Genomic DNA, 19,932 nt, shown 5'->3' on the forward strand with positions numbered 1-19,932 from the left:
GCGCTTGGCATACCCAAGAATGAGTGAAAAATAGAAATGGATGTGACATCTTCTACTTCTGCTGTTCCCATACACAGGCATGTATTTTGACAGTGTTGTCAGTCCATGTGTATTGTTTTTTCTTAAACCCGAGAAAAGATATAAAGGCCTGAGATAAGAGGGAATCCTTTGTTTGATGAATATGAATCATTTAGTCTCTGGACCCAATAAAAGTAGGTGTCCATGTGTTTTTTTATTGGGAATTTTTATTATTGGTTCATTATCATAGGTGATTGAATTTTGTTGACCCAATCGAGGAACACATAACGCCCTTTAATAATCGACTCGACCCTTCCCAGAATGCAACCGGAACAAACAACAACTGCCAGACGAAGGCCAGAGCAGAGAGTGTGACAGGGTGAAGGGGGTATTATGTGTCATTCATCCAACACTTCAGCATGCTTTACTGAACTGTCTACGACCTCATCTAGATCTGTGAGCCAGTAACCTTCGCCACTGGTTCTGTAAGGGCCCCATCCTCTATAACAAAGATCTGTGGGAGAAGGGTCAATTCTCATACAACAAGGAGACATGGAAACAATAGGAAATACAAATTCTAGGTGTAAAATAAACTAAGCACGAAGCTTTGTTTTCAATATCCCAGGTTTTATAAATTAATTATAGTTGCCGCATTTCTAAAACCTAAAGGGTCTTCGATCACATTTGGAATTCAGATCAATATACATTTATTTTGAATAAGCAGGCCTCGTTTGCAGCTTCTGATGACATCATCAGTGACGACATCATCAGCAATGACTACATCAGCCATGTCAACTTCAGCCATGACATCATCAGCCATGACATCATCAGCCATGACATCATCAGCCATGACATCATCAGCCATGTCAACTTCAGCCATGACATCGTGCGGAATGTCATGGCATCTTCGGTGACATCATAGAACATCTCCCGAAAGTTTACAAATATACGTTTATGACAATGCCGAGCCGACGCAGACAAGTCTCTCGCTCTCTGGGCAGACGAAAGAAACCTATCAGGTCCCTCGATGCTCGCAGACGCATGAGAGTGGTTCGACACAGACGCTAAGCAACGACACCAAACATGTAGCACAAGCATTTAAAAAGCATGTGCCTTTTAACACAGAGAGGTTTACTTCTTCTGTATGCAGGGCAAAGTCTCATCACTTGCAATGTGATGACATCATCGGTGACATCCTAAAGCCTCTCCTGATGACGTCATCAGCCAGAAAATTATACCGAATGTGATGACATCATGTGTGACATAATGATCAACCACGAAATGCAGAATGTGATGACATCATCTGTGACGCCACTAGGAATGGGATGACATCATTGGTGATATCACTCGGAATGTGATGACATCATCGAGCCTCTCCTGATGACGTCATCAGCCACAAAATCATACCAAATGTGTTGACATCATTGTGTCATAATCCTCAACCACGACATGCAGAATGTGATGATATCATCTGTGATGCCACTATGGCTACGTGCCCACGACAACGCTCTGAAGCAAAAACGCAGATGTCCGTTTTTCCCCTCCACAATTTATCTGCGTTTATCTGCGTTCTCACGAGCGTTTTGGGGGTGGATATCTGTCTATCCATGGGAACAGGGAAAACGTATAAAACTCATAATACTCGCAGTTTGCCGATGAAGTAAGCACGCCCCGGACGTAGGTGGCAGTAGCAACAATACCAAATGCCTGTTTTGTGGCTACTTCCTCCGCGTCAGTTAGAAGAAAATGGCGAAGCGCGGCGGCAATAACAGTACGCCTAGTTCAAACTTTGTTTGGACAGATGAGGAGGTCCAGTTGCTGCTAAACACAACTTTAAACTACAAAGCCAGGAAGGCAGTGGATAATGTTGATTGGGAGAGTGTCCAAAACAAATATACTGAAATATGGGAGTCGTTCATGGAGAACTACCCACTAAACGACCCAAAGTACCCTCATGCTAAGGACCAGGTTAGCAAAGGTCATGTTGCAACCAAAATTAAAGCCGTGCGCATAAAATATAGGCATGCTGTGGACACCCAGAGCCGTAGTGGGCACGGGAGGGTGGTGTCTTTGTTTTTCGAGCTATGTGATGAAATTTGGGGTACCACCCCTGCCTCCACAACAGTAGAGCATGGCCTCGAAACGGCAGACGTAAATGATGGGGCAGCAGAGCTGGGCGGTGTAGAACTAGCAGAAGCAGAAGAATCGGTGCAGGAGGACAGCTCATCTTCGGAGCCGGGCGGAGAAACTCTTTCGAGGAGGAGACACTTACTTCAGGTAAAACTATGTGTTTGACGCTAGTGTTAGCCCCAAACATCATGGCAATGTAAGGGGCACCTGTCCTGTTCCGGGTGTGTGTGTGTGTGTTTTTTTTTTATAATGACAGTGAGTAAAAAATATTGTTTACACGAATTACAAAGGACAGTTGTGCTTGCCAGATGCACAATTACACTCGTTATTGTTTGGATGTTGAAATGGTTTGGATGTCACAATGTTCCAGTCCTACCGTTTTGACACAATTCAAGTGAAGTGTAGCCCACTGAAGTTGGTATCCCTATTGGTCTGTAACTGACAATGGCACAATATTTGAAATCGCGTTAACACACACACACACACACACACACACACACACACACACACATAGCCCACACACACACACACACACACACACACACACACACACACACACACACACACACACACACACACACACACACACACACACACACACACAGAGAGAGAGAGCGCGCAAACGCCTACAGCATTGCTGCAGTGGGCCTAAAGACAATCTTTTGCACACAACCGAAATTGCATACAAGACCTACAACAAGACCTGCATACAAGACCTATACAAGACCTGTAATATTGTCACGAAGGTGGATTGTGCATGCATGTTGTACAGGACAAGGACAGATGCACTATTATAAGTCCACTAATGTTTGCTTTGGTCTGTTATTTTGTAGGCCAAACTCAACAGCTACAAGACAAGCAGGCTTCAGAAGAAAGTGCGGAGCGATGAACACCATGAAGCCCTCCAAATTAAAAAGAGGATTGCCGACATCATGGAGAATTCGGAAAGGGAACACAGTTCCAGAATGGATGCATTAGTGACTGCCCAAACCAGGATGAGCCAGTCTTTTGAAACTCTTGTGAGACATTTCACCTCACCCTCATACAGACCAAACATGGCTTTCTCACACAACGCGCCCACATACCTACAGCCCATGGCCTCCTCAAGCTACTTACCACCTGCCATGCCCTCCTCCCACCAATACATACCACAAGAACCACACATGCCCTCCTATAACCCATACATGCCACCACCAGAACCAGCTAGAGCCTCATGCCAGTCAGACACGGCACCACCAGCACCATGTACACAGACACGATACATGGCCACCTCGCACACCTCACCTCACTCGCACACCTCACCTCACTCGCACACCTCACCTCACTCGCACACCTCACCTCACTCGCACACCTCACCTCACTCGCACACCTCACCTCACTCGCACACCTCACCTCACTCGCACACCTCACCTCACTCGCACACCTCACCCATGGCCTCCTTAAGCACATATGTGCCCCCCTCCCACCCATTCATGACACCAGAATCACCCATGCCCTCCTCTCACCAATACTTACCACAACCACCCAGGGCCGCCTCCTACACAGACCAGCTGCTTTCAGAAAGCACTGATGAAGAAGACCAGGTTGATCTTCTTTCATTGTAAGTAGCCTAGCCGTGCTTACATACTGTCAAATGACTTGTTCAACGTTGTTGCCGTTGATGCTACCTCATGTGGCTATGCAGGCCGATTTTCGAGTGTACTTTATATTTCTATTTTTGTACAGTGTTACTGTATATCTGGTTTATGGCTGTCTTTGCATGATGTTCACATGCACTTTGTCCTGAATATTTGACATAAAAGGGTTTTTTATGTTGCGTTGCACCTTAGTAAAACTGTCATTTGCACTATATACATTTTTTGGGGGATTTATGTTTTCTGTATTTATGTTTCAACAAGATAAAATACTTGATTTCCCCCCTGATTTGCATGTGTTATTGAGAAAAGTCTTACACACCTCATTTTGACAGGTCACGAACATCTACTGGACAATCAGTTACCAACAGAATGCTCCCCCTTGTTGTCCTCATTTGTCATCATGTCTGCTAATTCTATGTAGTTACACAGAAAGTGTTACAACTGAAATCATAGGAGATATGACGTTTAAACAGTTGTCATATTGCAGAACCACTAAACATAGTAATCATAATCTTAGTAAATTAATGCAGGTTATTTTGACAAAAAAGGGTTTTATTCATTACCTGTTGTAATTACTGAGAACGAGTACATAAAGTCATGAACACAACACATCACAAGTTCTGGTAGACTGATCACAAAACAATATCAACACCAAAAAAATAATGTGCATAAACATAAACACAGGTGTCACCAGTAACTGTTTTACTGGCAAACAAGCTGATTTTAAAAGAACATATTATGGGTCCAGATACTTGGTGAGGACTCTCCTCACCCGCTTTCCACCTGCCTCGTTGCAGTCTGTGGTATAATTGTTCCTCTGTGTGGGAGGTTGCTGGTCCCGATCCATTTGCACGGCTTCCTCTTGTGCATGGTGATTCACGGTCTCGTGGCAAGCCTCACAGTAGTTGTTGAGGACAAAACAGGCATAAATCACAGTAGGCAGGACACTGAGATTTATGTCCATTTGTCGCTTCAGGCAGGCGAACCTGGCCTTGAGGCGACCGAATGCACACTCTATGACCATACGAGCCTTGCATAGGGAGAGGCCAAAGTACTGCTCAGAAGGGGTTGCGCCTCCATTTGCATATTCCTTCATCAGGTATGGCAGGAGGGGATAGGCCGGGTCTCCCAACAGGAAGATGGGGATGGCTTCCTCATCCTCCACTATCTGCTTCTCCAGTGAGGGAATCTTCCCAGTCTTCAAAAAACTGTTGACTTTCGAGTTGGCGAACATCCGGGCATCATGCACACTACCTGGCCATTTCACCACCACATCCATGAATCTGCAACACAAATGAAGCATCATGACTTTAAGGTTTTTTTAAAAGAGAAAACCCCCACAACATGTACATTTCTAACAAAAATAGATTAATGAATGGGTGTGTAAATATAGCTAAATGTTGTGTCAATATGGTACTGTAGGCTTATTAATATAGACTACATGTATATTGGGCTATATTGGCTACATTCTGTTAATTTTTTTTGTTACAAGGCTATTGGATGGGACAGACTGCTCTGTGCCCAATTGAGTGATGGTGGTGTATAGCTGATGTCTTTGGAGTGATAAACTGCCTGTAGCCTTACCTGTACTTATGGTCACATACAGCTTGGACGTTCAGCGAGTATCTTCTCTTCCTGTTTATGTAGTCAGTGGCGTTCACAGGCGGCTGTTTGATATCGATGTGTGTCCCGTCTACTGCTCCTAGACACTGGGGCATCCCATGGTCTTCTAGGAACCCAGCCACTAGCTCCTCAGTATCCGGGACAGTGAATGGCAGCTTTATATATTTGGGTCCGAGATGAACCGTAATTGCACGGCACGTGTCTCGTACGATCCTCGACACCGTAGATCTCCCCAGACCAAATGAATTTGCTGTTTTGCGGAGGCGCCCCTCATCGCTAAGATAGTACAGTGTACATGCCACCTTCTTCAGAGGCAGCACTGGCTGTCGCATATTAGTCGATTGACCCTCGATGTGAGGACGAAGTAGGTCAGTCAGGGCATAAAGGGAGTCTTTGGTCATGCGGAAATTTTCGTACCACGCTTGCTCGTCCACCACATCATTAACGAAGTTCTCCCACCACTCGGAGCTTCTCCCTGGCCTCGTCCACACTCGTCTCTCACTTCGTCGTGTCTCCTCCTCCGGTGCGTCAATAATGTCCAATATCCGTTGGTATCGTCTCCTATGGTCTAAATGACTCTCGGTAAAGAGTCTCGCCATTTGTTGGCCTGCATGCATACCATTCAACGCGGCTACTGCTACACGTTCATCCATGTTTATCAAAGGGCAGGCTCAAATTTGGCGCTAGAACGTCACTTCCAGATGCCTGTGCAAAAAAAAAACCTGTGCAAAAAACGCACTTCTGCGTTTTGAACTGTTCCTACGGCGACGAGAGACTGGAACGTTTTCAAGATCTCCACTTTGAGGGGCGTTTGCGTTTTCTCCGTTTTCAACTCCTAAAAACGCCGTCGCCGTGTGCACGATAGGCACATCTGTCGAAATGTTCTACGTTTATCTGTCGTTACCGTTGTCGTGGGCACGGGGCCTATGAAGGGGGTGACATCACTCAGAATGTGATGACATCATCGGTGATGACCTCATCAGCCATGACATAATGTGTAATGTGATGATATCATCTGTGACATCACTTGCAATGTGATGACATCATCGGTGACATCATATAGCCTCTCCTGAAAGTTTGCAAGTGGACCCTAAATATTTTATAATTCATAATATTTCTTTTCTTTCTTTCTATTTCGGTCTTCCAAGTTCGCCCTTCCCAATTCGCCCATTTTTTTTCGTCTTTCTCTTTCAGACTTCCCAATTTGCCGCTTTCTCCTTTCGCCCCTTCTCCATCTCGCCCCTTTTCCTTGTCGCTCCTTTCCCAATTTGCCACATATCGCCCCTTCCATTTCGAATGTGATGACATCATCTGTGACATCACTCGCAATGTGAGGACATCATGGAGCCTCTCCTGATGATGTCATCAGCCACGACATAATTTGGAATGTGATGACATCATCTTTGACGTCACTCGTAATGTGATGACATCATCGGTGACATCATAGAGCTTCTCCTGAATTTTGCAAGTTTTGAACTATATATGTACGGTTGTATGGTATGATGTGGTGTGCTGTTATATGGTATGATTTGATTTGATGTAATATGATATGAAGTGATCTCACATGTATCCTCTACTGATGACTTTACCAGCCACAACATGTGGAATGTGATGACATCATCTGTGACATCACTTGCAATGTGATGACATCATCGGTGACATCTTAAAGCCTCTCCTGATGACGTCATCAGCCAGAAAATCATACCGAATGTGATGACATCATGTGTGACATAATGATCAACCACGAAATGCAGAATGTGAAGACATCATCTGTGACGCCACTAGGAATGGGATGACATCATTGGTGATATCACTCGGAATGTGATGACATCATTGAGCCTCTCCTGATGATGTCATCAGCTACAAAATCATACCAAATGTGTTGACATCATTGTGTCATAATCCTCAACCACGACATGCCGAATGTGATGACATCATCTGTGATGCCACTATGAAGGGGATGACATCACTCAGAATGTGATGACATCATCGGTGACATCATATAGCCTCTCCTGAAAGTTTGCAAGTGGACCCTCCATATTTTTTGTTTCATAATATTTCTTTTCTTTCTTTCTCTTTCGTTCTTCCAAGTTCGCCCCTTCCCAATTCGCCCATTTTTTTTCCGTCTTTCTCTTTTAGACTTCCCAATTTGCCGCTTTCTCCTTTCGCCCCTTCTCCATCTCGCCCCTTTTCTTGTTGCCCTATTCCCAATTTGCCACATATCGCCCCTTCCATTTCGAATGTGATGACATCATCTGTGACATCAATCGCAATGTGAGGACATCATGGAGCCTATCCTGATGATGTCATCAGCCACGACATAATTTGGAATGTGATGACATCATCTGTGACGCCACTAGGAATGGGATGACATCATTGGTGATATCACTCGGAAAGTGATGACATCATCGAACCTCTCCTGATGACGTCATCAGCCACAAAATCATACCGAATGTGATGACATCATTGTGTCATAATCATCAACCACGACATGCAGAATGTGATGACATCATCTGTGATGACCTCATCAGCCATGACATAATGTGGAATAAGATGACATCATCTGTGACATCACTTGCAATGTGATGACATCATCGGTGACATCATAAAGCCTCTCCTGAAAGTTTGCAAGTAGACTGTACATATATAGTTCAAAGTATTAGTCTAGTTAAGCCACAAGAATGTCGAAGAAGTGCTCCAATCTTGCAATGTAAGGGCAAAAATTACACACACACACACACAAACACACACACACACACACACACACACACACACACACACACACACACACACACACACACACACACACACACACACACACACACACACACACACACAGACACACACACACACATTTTTAAATGCTTTTAGCATCTGCAAGATTGATGTATTACCACGATGTGATGTGAAATGGAATGATTTTATGTCATATGATATGAAGTGATCTCACATGTAGCCTCTACTGATGACATCACCAGCCACAACATGTGGAATGTGATGACATCATCTGTGACATCACTTGCACTGTGATGACATCATCGGTGACATCTTAAAGCCTCTCCTGATGATGTCATCAGCCACAAAATCATCCGAATGTGATGAAATCATGTGTGACATAATGATCAATTCCCCTAATTAAGAATTGAGAACAGCTTGCTGCACATCCCTCAGTGTGACAACACCAGTTCTTTAGGAATGAAGAGAGGGTGAGAAACAATCATTGGACGAACACTCCGGAATGAAGAACAAATATTCCGGAACTCCGGACGGACATTCCGGAGTGCGGAACAAACATTCCGGAACTCTTGCCGAGTATTCTGGAATGCGGGATGAACATTCCGGGATGCAAAAGAAACATTCCGGAACTCTGGACAAACATTCCAGAATGCAGAAGAAATATTCCGGAACTCCGGAGGGACATTCCAGAGTGCGGAAGAAACATTCCGGAACTCTGGACAAACACTCCGGAATGCAGAACAAATATTCCGGAACTCCGGACGGACATTCCGGAGTGCGGAACCAACATTCCGGAACTCTGGACAAGCATTCTGGAATGCAGGATGAACATTCCGGAATGCAGAAAAAACATTCCGTAACTCTGGACAAACATTCTGCAATATGGATTGAACATTATGGGATGCAAAACAAACTTTTTGGAACTCTGGACGAACATTCCAGAACTACGGACGAACATTCTGGAGTGCGGAACAAACATTCCGGAACTCTGGACGAGCATTCTGGAATGCGGGATGAACACTCCGGAATGCAGAACAAATATTCCGGACCTCCAGACGGATATTCCGGAGTGTGGAACAAACATTCCGGTTTGCAGAACAAACTACCAGAACCCCGGACAAACATTCTGCAAAATGGAATGAAAATTCCGGGATGCAGAACAAACATTCTGGAACTCTGGACAAACATTCCAGAATGCAGAACAAATATTCCGGAATTCCGGACGAACATTCCAAAATGAGTAACAAACATTCCGGAATGCAGGACAAACAGTCCGGAAAGCTGGACAAACATTCCGGAACGAACATTCCAGAATGCAGAACAAATATTCCGGAACATCGGGCGGACATTCTGGAGTGCGGAACAATCATTCCGGAACTCTGGACGAGCATTCAGGAATACAGGACGAACAATCCGGAATGCAGAACAAATATTCCGGAACTCCAGACGAACATTCCAGAATGCGTAACAAACATTCTGGAATGCAGGAGAAACATTCCGGAACCCTGGACAAACATTCCGGAACCCCGGACGAACATTCGAGAATACAGGACGAGCATTCCGGAATGCAGAACAAACATTCTGGAACTAACATTCCAGAATTACGGACGGACATTCCGGAATGCAGAACAAGCATTCATTATCTGCTACACGAGGTGTGGGTACTGGCCCCTAATTAAGAATTGAGAGCAGCTTGCTGCATATCCCCTGTGACGCCACTTGCTGCATATCCCCTGTGACGCCACTAGGAATGGGATGACATCATTGGTGATATCACTCTGAATGTGATGACATCATCGAGTCACTCCTGATGACGTCATCAGCCACAAAATCATACCGAATGTGTTGACATCATTGTGTCATAATCCTCAACCACGACATGCAGAATGTGATGACATCATCGGTGATGACCTCATCAGCCATGACATTATGTGGAATGTGATGACATCATCGGTGACATCTTAAAGCCTCTCCTGATGATGTCATCAGCCACACAATCATCCGAATGTGATGAAATCATGTGTGACATAATGATCAATTCCCCTAATTAAGAATTGAGAGCAGCTTGCTGCATATCCCTCAGTGTGACAACACCAGTTCTTTAGGAATGAAGAGAGGGTGAGAAACAATCATTGGACGAACACTCCGGAATGCAGAACAAATATTCCGGAACTCCGGACGGACATTCCGGAGTGCGGAACAAACATTCCGGAACTCTGGACGAGCATTCTGGAATGCGGGATGAACATTCCGGGATGCAAAAGAAACATTCCGGAACTCTGGACAAACATTCCAGAATGCAGAAGAAATATTCCGGAACTCCGGACGGACATTCCAGAGTGCGGAGGAAACATTCCGGAACTCTGGACAAACACTCCGGAACACAGAACAAATATTCCGGAACTCCGGACGGACATTCCGGAGTGCGGAACCAACATTCCGGAATTCTGGACGAGCATTCTGGAATGCAGGATGAACATTCCGGAATGCAGAACAAACATTCCGGAACTCCGGACAAACATTCTGCAATATGGATTGAACATTATGGGATGCAAAACAAACATTTTGGAACTCTGGACGAACATTCCAGAACTACGGACGAACATTCTGGAGTGCGGATCAAACATTCCCGAACTCTGGACGAGCATTCTGGAATGGGGGATGAACACTCTGTAATGCAGAACAAATATCCCGGAACTCCAGACGGAACATTCTGCAAAAGGGAATGAAGATTCCGGGATGCAGAACGAACATTCTGGAACTCTGGACAAACATTCCAGAATGCAGAACAAATATTCCGGAACTCCAGACGAACATTCCAAAATGCGTAACAAACTTTCCGGAACGCCGGACTAACATTCTGGAATATGGAATGAACATTCCAGGATGCAGAACAAACAGTCTGGAACTCTGGACAAACATTCCGGAATTCAGCACAAACATTCCGGAACCTTGGACAAACATTCCGGAACCCCGGACTAACATTCTGGAATACGGAATGAACATTCCGGGATGCAAAACAAACATTCCGGAACTCCGGACGGACATTCCAGAATGCGTAACAAACATTCCGGAATGCAGGACAAACAGTCCGGGAACATGGACAAATATTCCGGAACGAACATTCCAGAACTACGGACGAACATTCCGGAATGCAGAACAAGCATTCATCATCTGCTACACGAGGTGTGGGTACTGGCCCCTAATTAAGAATTGAGAGCAGCTTGCGGAACGAACATTCCGGAACCCCGGACGAACATTCCGGAATGCAGAACAAGCATTCATCATCTGCTACACGAGGTGTGGGTTCTGGCCCCTAATTAAGTATTGAGAGCAGCTTGCTGCATTTCCTTCAGTTTGACAACACCAGTACTTTAGGGCTGAAGAGAGGGTGAGAAACAATCATTGGACGAACACTCTGGAATGCAGAACAAATATTCCGAACTCCGGTTGGACATTCCGGAGTGCGGAACAAACATTCTGGAACTCTGGATGAGCATTCCGGAATACGGAATGATTATTCCGGGATGTAGAACAAACAATCTGGAACTCTGGACAAACATTCCGGAACCCCGGACGAACATTCCAGAATACAGGACGAGGATTCCGGAATGCAGAACAAACATTCTTGAACTAACATTCCAGAATTACGGACGAGCATTCCGGAATGCAGAACATGCATTACGGGACGAACATTCTGGAATATGGAGTTTACATTCCGAAGGCAAAAAAATATTCCGGAACTCCCAACGAACATTCCCAGAATGCGTAACAAACATTCTGGAATGCAGGACAAATATTCCGGAACCCTGGACAAACATTCCGGAACCCCGGACGAACATTCCAGGATACAAGACGAGCATTCCGGAAATAACATTCCAGAATTACGGACGAACATTCGGGAATGCAGAACATGCATTCATCATCTGCTACACGAAGTGTGGGTACTGGCCCCTAATTAAGAATTGAGAGCAGCTTGCTGCATATCCCCTGTGACGCCACTAGGAATGGGATGACATCATTGGTGATATCACTCTGAAAGTGATGACATCATCGAGCATCTCCTGATGACGTCATCAGCCACAAAATCATACCGAATGTGTTGGCATCATTGTGTCATAATCCTCAACCACGACATGCAGAATGTGATGACATCATCTGTGACGCCACTAGGAATGGGATGACATCATTGGTGATATTACTCGGAATGTGATGACATCATCGAGCCTCTCCTGATGACGTCATCAGCCACAAAATCATACCGAATGTGTTGACATCATTGTGTCATAATCATCAACCACGACATGCAGAATGTGATGACATCATCTGTGAGGCCACTAGGAATGGGATGACATCATCTGTGACATCATTTGCAATGTGATGACATCATCAGTGACATCTTAAAGCCTCTCCTGTTGACGTCATCAGCCAGAAAATCATACCAAATGTGATGACATCATGTGTGACATAATCATCTACCACGACATGCAGAATGTGATGACATCATCTGTGATGCCACTAGGAATGGGATGACATCATTGGTGATATCACTCTGAAAGTGATGACATCATCGAGCATCTCCTGATGACGTCATCAGCCACAAAATCATACCGAATGTGTTGGCATCATTGTGTCATAATCCTCAACCACGACATGCAGAATGTGATGACATCATCTGTGACGCCACTAGGAATGGGATGACATCATTGGTGATATTACTCGGAATGTGATGACATCATCGAGCCTCTCCTGATGACGTCATCAGCCACAAAATCATACCGAATGTGTTGACATCATTGTGTCATTATCATCAACCACGACATGCAGAATGTGATGACATCATCTGTGACGCCACTAGGAATGGGATGACATCATCTGTGACATCATTTGCAATGTGATGACATCATCAGTGACATCTTAAAGCCTCTCCTGTTGACGTCATCAGCCAGAAAATCATACCAAATGTGATGACATCATGTGTGACATAATCATCTACCACGACATGCAGAATGTGATGACATCATCTGTGATGCCACTAGGAATGGGATGACATCATTGGTGATATCACTCGGAATGTGATGACGTCATCAGCCATGACTTAATGTGGAATGTGATGACATCATCTGTGACATCACTTGCAATGTGATGACATCATCGGTGACATCATATAGCCTCTCCTGAAAGTTTGCAAGTGGACCCTAAATATTTTATAATTCATAATATTTATTTTCTTTCTTTCTCTTTCGGTCTTCCAAGGTCGCCCCTTCCCAATTCGCCCATTTTTTTTGGTCTTTCTCTTTCAGACTTCCCAATTTGCCGCTTTCTGCTTTTGCCCCTTCTCCATCTCGCTCCTTTTCCTTGTCGCTCCATTCCCAATTTGCCACATATCACCCCTTCCATTTCGAATGTGATGACATCATCTGTGACATCACTCGCAATGTGAGGAAATCATGGAGCCCCTCCTGATGATGTCATCAGCCACAACATAATTTGGTTTGTGATGACATCATCTTTGATGTCACTCGTAATGTGATGACATCATCGGTGATATCATAGAGCGTCTCCTGAATTTTGCAAGTTTTGAACTATATATGTACGGTTGTATGGTATGATGTGGTGTGATGTTTTATGGTATGATTTGATTTGATGTCATATGATATGAAGTGATCTCACATGTAGCCTCTACTGATTACATCACCAGCCACAACATGTGGAATGTGATGACATCATCTGTGATATCACTTGCAATGTAATGACATCATCGGTGATATCCTAAAGCCTCTCCTGATGACGTCATCAGCCACAAAATCATACCGAATGTGATGACATCATGTGTGACATAATCATCAACCACGAAATGCAGAATGTGATGACATCATCTGTGACGCCAATAGGAATGGGATGACATCATTGGTGATATCACTTGGAATGTTAGGACATCATCGAGCCTCTCCAGATGACGTCATCAGCCACAAAATCATACCGAATAAGTTGACATCATTGTGTCATAATCATCAACCACGACATGCAGAATGTGATGACATCATCTGTGATGCCACTATGAAGGGGATGACATCACTCAGAATGTGATGACATCATTGGTGATGACCTCATCAGCCATGACATAATGTGGAATGTGATGACATCACTTGCAATGTGATGACATCATCGGTGACATCATATAGCCTCTCCTGAAAGTTTGCAAGTCGACCATACATATATAGTTCAAAATATTAGTTTAGTTAAGCCACAAGCCGCACAAATGCTCCAATCTTGCAATGTAACGACAAAAATGACACACACACACCTTTTTAAATGCTTTTAGGGTCTGCAAGATTGATCTATTACCACGATGTGGTGTCAAATGGAATGATTTTATGTCATATGGTATGATGTGGTGTCAAATGGTATGATGTTATATGCATTTATGAAATCATCAGCCACGACATAATGTGGAATGTGATGACATCATCAGTGACGACATCATCAGTGACGACATCATCAGCCATGTCAACTTCAGCCATGACATCGTGTCGAATGTGTTGACTTCATGGGTGACATCATAGAAAATCTCCCGAAAGTTTGCAAATAGACCCCCGTTCCTCCACTGAGTTTACGTTTTACAATAAACGAAACATTGACTCTTTAATATATAATCAATCAAATGTCTTGCTGTAAACACAGCGGACCCAAAAGCTTAAACACAGTCTCTTGCCCAACATTAGCAGCTTACATTAATAGCTTAATGCTAGCAAGACCTAGCTCAGCGCTAGCCTGGAATGCTACTAGAGTCAGCCTAGTGTGTTAACTGGGGCTAGCAGCAATGCCAACGTGAGCTAGCGCCGCTAACCGAACGCTAACCGCAAGCGCTAAATAACACTCTCTCAAGACTGCCTAACAGTGCTGCAGACATCAACACATTATATTTATGAGCTAAACATCATTAGCAGGCTATTTCCCAGCTAGCTGCAGTTTACTAATGGGCCGTGTGCTTCTGTCAAAACCTTGTTATAACTGCCGTCATTGGTAACACCGGAAACCACACAGACTCTTCAAAATAAAACGAAGAGGCATAAAACCCTTAAATAAATTATTCAGAGCTAGAAATACTGATATAATAATAAAAGTCTTGACAATCATAGAGCAGGGGTATTCAAGATGGCGACACACAGCCGAGCTGGTGCTGCTGCCGCACCCTCCAACAATTTTGTCAATTACGCCTAACTCTTGTCATCGCAAAAACCCGGCTCACGTCGCCTGATACTACCAACGCAAAGTGCTCAGATCACTCAAAGCAAGCTATGGACACTCCAGGACTTTGACGCACGCCAGCGGTGAGTTCCCAACACTCATGCCACCTTTTCTTGGGAGCTCTGAACCGGTAATGCGGCCTGCTAAACAGACACTGCACAAATGAAAACTCATTGGTCTCAATCCAGCTATCAAGAAATACCGCAAATGTAATTTGTTCCAAACTCTCAACCATGCAGAAAATCCTGTGGGACCCACTTTCTAAACCAAGGGGATTACTAGGCGGACACACATCCGGAGCATTATCTCAAAGAGCGATCAAATGGAAAATCTGCTAAATAACTCCAACCTGGATTTTCTCGGTAAATAAATCTTCCCCAGAAGCAGCTGCCAATGTCCCTGGATATAATGTTTTCAGAAAGGACAGAGTCAAAGGGCGAGGGGGAGGGGTGTTAATCTATGTGAAAGAGACAATCAAATGTAATCTGATCGAATGGTCACCTGCATTAGCTATCTCCTGAAATGTCATTTATTTTAATTTGCCTGTATCGTCCCCCTTCATCAAGCAATGCTTTTTATGATCAGCTACATAAAATGCATTGATAACAGATACATTTAATCTCACCCAGTTGGTTCTTGGACCCACCCGCATCAATCACTCCTCTCGGACACAAATTGACTTAATGTTCACAAACAGACCTGAAAGGATAAAAAAAATCATATAATTTATTAACAGGTTTATCCGACCATAATATTACAGTACTGGGAAGGAAACTCACCAAAAAACGTTTTGAAAATACAATCACTGTGAAGCAGTATCACCTGAGAATTCCCAAAAAGGATATGGACATGTTTCAATCTGCTCTAAATGATATCAACTGGACTGATCTTTTGTCCATTGAGGATATAGAAAATTGCTCCAACCTTTTCTTAACCACTGTTAATAATATAATATCCTCATATAGTAGAACAATGCCACACAGACCAAGACAAAAACATACATTACCTTGGCTTAATGAGGTTCTTTGGAAACAAATGAAAGACCGAGATTCCTCACTAAAGACTGCTCGTAAGTCAGGTCTTAAAAGTGACTGGTATAGCTACACAATTTCTTCGAAATAGAGTAGTAAGAAACATAAGGAAAGCCAAAGCTTATTTCTATATAAAAGTAATTGGTGTAATGGGAAATTAATCTGGAAGAATCTCAATAAATTAATTGGAAAAGACACTCAAAATTGCGTAAAGGCACTTGAACTCAAATTGCGTGGAATCATAACCAGAAAAGATGATAGTATAGCTAGGACTTTTAATATTTTTTTTATCCAATCAGTTGAGGAATTGGCACAGAATTGTACCATTAGTAATATAGTGAGCATTCCTATTGATGATGACAAACCCATTTTTAGAATTGAGGAAATCAGTGAACTAGAGGTGGAGAACACCATAAACTCCTTAAGAAATTCCAAAGCTAAAGATGCCTATGGCCTTGATTCAACATTTCTTTAAGCTCATATACAGCCGTTAATTCTGCCTATCACCCACTTAATTAACTTGTCAATAAAACAAGGCATTTTCCCCAGTTCCTGGAAGACAGCTGTGGTAACCCCCATCTTTAAGGCTGGAGATCAACCACTGGTGGAGAACTAGCAGACCCATTTGTATCCTACCAGTGATCTCCAAGGTAGCCGAGAAATGGGTGGCGAAGCAGCTGACCACTCATCTGAACAAAGGCCAAACACCACTGCACCCAATGCAGTTTGGCTTTCGAAGTAACAACTCCACAGAAACAGCCAACTGCTTTGTCATTGACAATATAAAAATGAAACTAGATAAAGGAACATTGTGGGTACAGTATTTTTAGACTTAAAGAAGGCCTTTGACACTGTCAATCATGAAGTTCTTTTGTTAAAACTTTCTTACTTTAATTTCTCTGGGGATGCCATCAAATGGATGAAATCATATTAACTGACAGAAAGCAAAGTTCATGCATAAATAACACTCGGTCTACATACCTAAGCTGTAAAATAGGTGTCCCTCAAGGATCTATACTGGGCCCTCTTTTGTTCAGTCTATACATCAATGACCTGCCCACAGTCTGTCCATCAGTGCACAGTATGCAGATGACACTGTCCTCTATGTGCATGCTAAAAATAAACAACAAGCTGCACATCAACTGACTGAAACCATGGGCCATGTATCCAACTGGCTAACCAATTCTTGCTTACACCTGAACATAAGCAAAACTGTTTGTATGTATTTTTCAAAACAATCTACTGTGTCTCCTAACCCTGCTGTCCTAGTTAAACAAGAGAAGGTCAGAGTGGTGCCTGACTTTAAATATTTGGGAATCATCCTAGACTCACAACTCTCACTTCAAAAGCATGCAAAAAAGGTGACCAATACTGTCAAATTTAACCTTGCAAGTTTTAGGCACATAACACCATACCTGCAAATGAAGGCTGCAAAGCTCTTCTTGCATGCAATGCTCTTCTCTCACTTTTCTCACTGCTTAACTAGCTTGTCGCAAGCTAATAAAACAACTTTGCAACCAATTGAATCTCTCTATAAGTAAGCATTAAAAACACTTGACCGTAAGGCAAACAGTTTCCACCATTGTCTTATAGTGAAAAAGAAACACAATGTGTTTAACTTTGAAAACTTTACACATCTCTCTGATGCCTGTCTCATCTTTAAGGTACTTAACCCCCACTGCACCAATTCATAAATACAAGGATAGTGTCAATAGAGTTACCAGATCAACCGCCAGAGGGGCCTGCGTAGTGCAGTACAGAAAAAGTTTGGACACACAGCCTTCTCAATTAGAGCCACCAATTATTGGAATAGTGTGCCCAAGGAATTAAGGGGGTGTAACAGCCTTACAACTTTCAAAAGCAAACTCAAATTTTGGATTAGAGAACATCATATCTCTAACCACATACCAAATGCTTAAAGCCATGTAATGTTATTCTTCTCTTTCCCTCCTTTCTTTATTCATACTGTATCCTACTGTATGCTGTCATTTTTATGTGAAGGGTGTAGTGAGTGGTGTGCATTGTCTGTGTCTGTTTGAGGGTGTGTTTATGTCTTTTTAATTATGGTTTTATTTGTTATCAGTTTATGTATTTTTATATCTTAGGGTGCCTTTTAAGATCTGGCTAGGGACAACAGATGGAAATTAGCATAGAAGTTAACTCTGGCTTATTTACAGCAACTTGTCTGTTAAACAATGAGCACTGTCCCTACCAACTCAATAAATAAATACAAATAAAATTCAACGAGGTCCAGTGAGAGAAAAGGTCCTCAAGCAAGTACATAAACAACTATATATTTGTTGTCTCTTGAATTACACAGATATATAGTATAATAATGTAGATATTTGTAATGTTCCACTCGGGCTGCATTTATACTAAAAAAGAGAAAATAAATAAAATACCTTTTGAAAATTTGTGCATCTTAAAAGTGCTACATTTTAGAAAAATTAAATAAAGTGCAGCAGCAGCTTGAGTTTCCCTTTCTCTTTGTTAACGTTTCACATCTTGACACAGTTTCAGCCAATTATATAATGTTGCTTAGCGCCTGCAAGACTTATGTATTACCACCATGTGATGTGAAATGGAATTATTTTGTGTCATATGGTATGATGTGGTGTGATGTTATATGGTATGATTTGATTTCATCTCACATGGAGCCTCTCCTGATGACATCATCAGCCAAAACATGTGGAATGTGATGACATCATCTGTGACATCACTTGCAATGTGGTGACATCATAGTGCTTCTCCTGAAAGTTTGCAAGTGGACCCTAAATATTTTATAATTCATAATATTTCTTTTACTTTCTTTCTCTTTCTGTCTTCCCAGTTCGCCCCTTCCCCCTTCGCCCCTTGACAATCTCACCCCCTTTCCTTGTCGCCCCTTTCCGAATTTGCCACATATCGCCCCTTCCATTTTGAATGTGATGACATCATCTGTGACATCACTCGCAATGTGATGACATCATCAAGCCTCTCCTGATGACGTCATCAGCCACGACATAATTTGGAATGTGATGACATCATCTTTGACGTCACTCGTAATGTGATGACATCATCGGTGACATCATAGAGCCTCTCCTGAAAGTTTGCAAATGTTGAACTATATATGTATAGTTCAAAATAATATTTTATTTCTGTCTTTTTCTTTCAGATCCCACCCATTTGTGCTGGACAAGAGGAAGTAAGGGACAAAGCTTAAACACACACCAGACACACACACACACACCCACACACACCTTTTTAAATGCTGTTGCTACATGTTAAGTGTTGTTTCTTAGCGCCTGCAAGACTTACAGTGGGGCAAAAAAGTATTTAGTCAGCCACCAATTGTGCAAGTTCTCCCATTTAAAAAGATGAGAGAGGCCCATAATTTGTATCATAGGTATACCTCAACTATGAGAGACAAAATGAGGAAAAAAAATCCAGAAAATCACATTGTAGGATTTTTAATGAATTTATTTTCAAATGATTGTGGAAAATAAGTATTTGGTCAATAACAAAAG

General features: G+C 42.9%; 2 protein-coding genes across 2 annotated transcripts; one reads left to right on the top strand and one right to left on the bottom strand.

Moving 5' to 3' along the window:
* Positions 1 to 1,518: 1,518 nt before the first annotated feature.
* On the top strand, positions 1,519 to 3,839 carry LOC134867550 (uncharacterized). The gene is made up of 2 exons (XM_063888209.1): positions 1,519 to 2,295; positions 2,982 to 3,839. The coding sequence occupies exons 1-2, from the start codon at positions 1,765 to 1,767 to the stop codon at positions 3,750 to 3,752; spliced, it is 1,302 nt and encodes a 433-aa protein (XP_063744279.1). The 5' UTR covers positions 1,519 to 1,764; the 3' UTR covers positions 3,753 to 3,839.
* Positions 3,840 to 4,521: 682 nt separating this feature from the next.
* On the bottom strand, positions 4,522 to 6,327 carry LOC134867475 (putative nuclease HARBI1). Its single transcript, XM_063888065.1, has 2 exons — positions 5,370 to 6,327; positions 4,522 to 5,068 (listed from the first exon to the last, which is right to left on the bottom strand). The coding sequence occupies exons 1-2, from the start codon at positions 6,059 to 6,061 to the stop codon at positions 4,522 to 4,524; spliced, it is 1,239 nt and encodes a 412-aa protein (XP_063744135.1). The 5' UTR covers positions 6,062 to 6,327.
* Positions 6,328 to 19,932: the final 13,605 nt, after the last annotated feature.

The sequence above is a fragment of the Eleginops maclovinus genome, chromosome 7 (assembly GCF_036324505.1).
Source record: "Eleginops maclovinus isolate JMC-PN-2008 ecotype Puerto Natales chromosome 7, JC_Emac_rtc_rv5, whole genome shotgun sequence".
Taxonomy (NCBI): domain Eukaryota; kingdom Metazoa; phylum Chordata; class Actinopteri; order Perciformes; family Eleginopidae; genus Eleginops; species Eleginops maclovinus.

Excerpts from the sequence above, each read along its gene's own strand:
- LOC134867550 (XM_063888209.1), top strand. The coding sequence starts at position 1,765 with ATGGCGAAGCGCGGCGGCAATAACAGTACGCCTAGTTCAAACTTTGTT. Across the intron at positions 2,296-2,981 it reads GGAGGAGACACTTACTTCAG|GCCAAACTCAACAGCTACAA; the intron begins GTAAAACTATGT and ends GTTATTTTGTAG.
- LOC134867475 (XM_063888065.1), bottom strand. The coding sequence starts at position 6,061 with ATGGATGAACGTGTAGCAGTAGCCGCGTTGAATGGTATGCATGCAGGC. Across the intron at positions 5,069-5,369 it reads GTATGTGACCATAAGTACAG|ATTCATGGATGTGGTGGTGA; the intron begins GTAAGGCTACAG and ends TTTGTGTTGCAG.